We start from the raw sequence: 2,344 nt of genomic DNA, 5'->3' as shown, positions 1-2,344 counted from the left end.
TAGATTAAAATAGATCATATAATATTAAAAATTAAAATATAAAAAATTTTAAATATATATAAATATATTAAATATAAAAACTATATATATATATATATATTATATATAAAATATATATATATATATATATATATATATATATATATATATATATAATATAAAAATAAAACAAAAAATATATTTTTATATATATATATATATATATATATATATGTATGTATGTATGTATGTATGTATGTATGATAATCCAGGTGGTTAAAAACGTTACTGACTGTTTCAAACATTTTTTATTTCATAAACTAGCAAATTTTGTTATGCAAAAATTCGAACACAGAAAATGGCTAACACAAGGTTTTCTTTAATGTTGTCAACTTATATTTCCGTTGATTTATCCAGCTATAATGTTAATTATTTTTGTCTCTATTAGTTATTATTAATGTTATAGTTATTATTATTGTTGTCTTCTCAAAAATGATATTACTTTCTACTGATTCAGTGATTTATTTATTTACTTCTAGATGATACTTCCTTACCTTTTCTTGCCACACCATTTGTATGATGTTCTCTTTTTTATCATTAATGATACTGTTGTATTCATTCACAAATGAAGGATTTGGAGACCTCACTTTTGGCGGTCTTATTCTCAATGGTACACTTTAGTTCTTTACCATCTTCATTAGCAGTGGTGGTACTGACTTAGCAGGCTCTGACTTGGAAAGTTTTAGGTTCGACGGTTCTGGTGTGGAAGGTTCTAGGTTAGCCGCTTGTGGTTTAGTATGAGCTGACTTTACCTGTGCTGGCATAGCATGAATTGCTTTAGTATGAAGTGGCTTTACCGGTGCTGGCTTAACACGAACTGGTTTAGCATGAAGAGGCTTAGCATGTGCTGGTTTAGCAGGTGGTGCATTATTGTGAACTAATTTAGCATCAACTGACTTCGCAGGTAAAGACTTCGCCGGGGCTGGCTTCTTGGAAATCAAGTTAAGAGGAACCTTTGGCGCCTTGCCCGAGTGCGGGGTCCCCTTGGTTCGGACGTTGAGAGGGATAGTGTTGTGGAGGGGCCGCTGCTGGCGTCTTTCGAGAGCGAGGGCATGTTGCAGCCGGAGGTGTCCACGTTGGCCGGCCAGTCGCACGCCTTGATAGCCTGGTTCCACACGGTGCCAGCGGGGCAGTACTCCAGGTGGGGTATGCCTTCGAAGCACCAGTAGTACTGCAACCAAAGAGGACGTTTGTCAGTGGACAAAGTAGGCAAGGTGAAACAAATGGAGAGATCGGGAGACAGACAGATAGATAGATAGAGAGAGAGACATAAACAGAGACAGGGACAGAGAGACTAAATTTATAGCCTTATATTGAGCCCATAAATTTCTACCTTGTCACAGTCCGGATGCGGCCAGTATTCTTGCACAGTACAGTCAATAGGCCCCATAGTTGTGGTCGGCAAGTTGGGATCTCTCGTGGTCGTGGTGATGCTGGGGTCCCGTGTTGTGGTAGTAGTAGTTGGTGGGGTCCACCAGGGGCTCTGTTAGGAGGAGACATAGTGGCCCTTTTCAATGTCATACGATCAGCGGTGTCGTAATTTGAAAAAATAAATCAATATGATCATCTCTTGTATTTAGGACCTTCATTTCTTGTCAGAATATTTTAATGAAAAATACGTACTGTTGTGGTTGGAGGAAGAGTGGGAGCAACAGGCACTACGTAGTCCTTCATGCCATCGTAAATGGTGCTGCGAACAGAAAGCAACAGCGATTTTTTACTTGTTCTGTGCTATAACTGGTGTTGATGCTATCTTAAAGGATACGTAGACTTTGTTAGCATTTAATGGATATCGAAAGTAAATGTAAGATAAGATAAAGGAGGAAAGGAAAAATAAGAAAAACAAGCCTCACTCATCATCGGGTTCTGTCCCCTTCCACACCAGTTCCGAAGTCGTCCTGGTCGATGGCCCGGTCATAGCGCCGAGGTAGCCCTGCTCGCGGATGAAGTCCATCTTGATCTTGAGACTGTCAGGGTCCTCGTAGCCCACCCACTGGTCGCCTGTGGGAAAGGGGGAGGGAGAAGGGAGGAGGCGAGGGAGGGGCGGATAAAAGCAGGAGAGAGAAGAAAAGAAGGACGAAGATGATGAAGACGAGAAGGAAAAAGAAGTAGAAAGGAAGGAGAAATGGATGAAGAAGGGAAGGGGGAAAGGAAATGCGAGTGAAGAAATGGAAGAGGAGAAAGAGGGGAGGGGGAGAAAAGGAAAATAGTGAGTGCATATGGATGACAATGGAAAAACGATAAGTAATATAGTCAAAATGAGTTCTCTATTTCCTGTCCTTTATTCCAGCTCTTCGCGTTCCGG

The 2,344-nt window shown here is 40.1% G+C and overlaps 1 protein-coding gene across 1 annotated transcript in view; it reads right to left on the bottom strand.

Annotated features, from left to right (window-relative positions):
• Positions 1 to 268: 268 nt before the first annotated feature.
• The window catches only part of LOC119573120 (endochitinase-like), a gene marked incomplete in the record, with an annotated part of 49,241 nt that continues 47,165 nt past the window's right edge, over positions 269 to 2,344 (bottom strand). The window contains 7 exon segments of the mRNA XM_037920156.1: positions 269 to 1,069; positions 1,072 to 1,210; positions 1,373 to 1,522; positions 1,663 to 1,731; positions 1,894 to 1,928; positions 1,931 to 1,951; positions 1,954 to 2,040. Of these exon segments, the coding sequence (XP_037776084.1) occupies positions 657 to 1,069; positions 1,072 to 1,210; positions 1,373 to 1,522; positions 1,663 to 1,731; positions 1,894 to 1,928; positions 1,931 to 1,951; positions 1,954 to 2,040 (914 nt within the window).

This window comes from Penaeus monodon, chromosome 5, assembly GCF_015228065.2.
Source record: "Penaeus monodon isolate SGIC_2016 chromosome 5, NSTDA_Pmon_1, whole genome shotgun sequence".
NCBI classification, from domain to species: Eukaryota; Metazoa; Arthropoda; class Malacostraca; order Decapoda; family Penaeidae; genus Penaeus; species Penaeus monodon.
The sequence above is the reverse complement of the archived record's forward strand: the minus strand, read 5'-3'. Positions and strand labels throughout refer to the sequence as shown.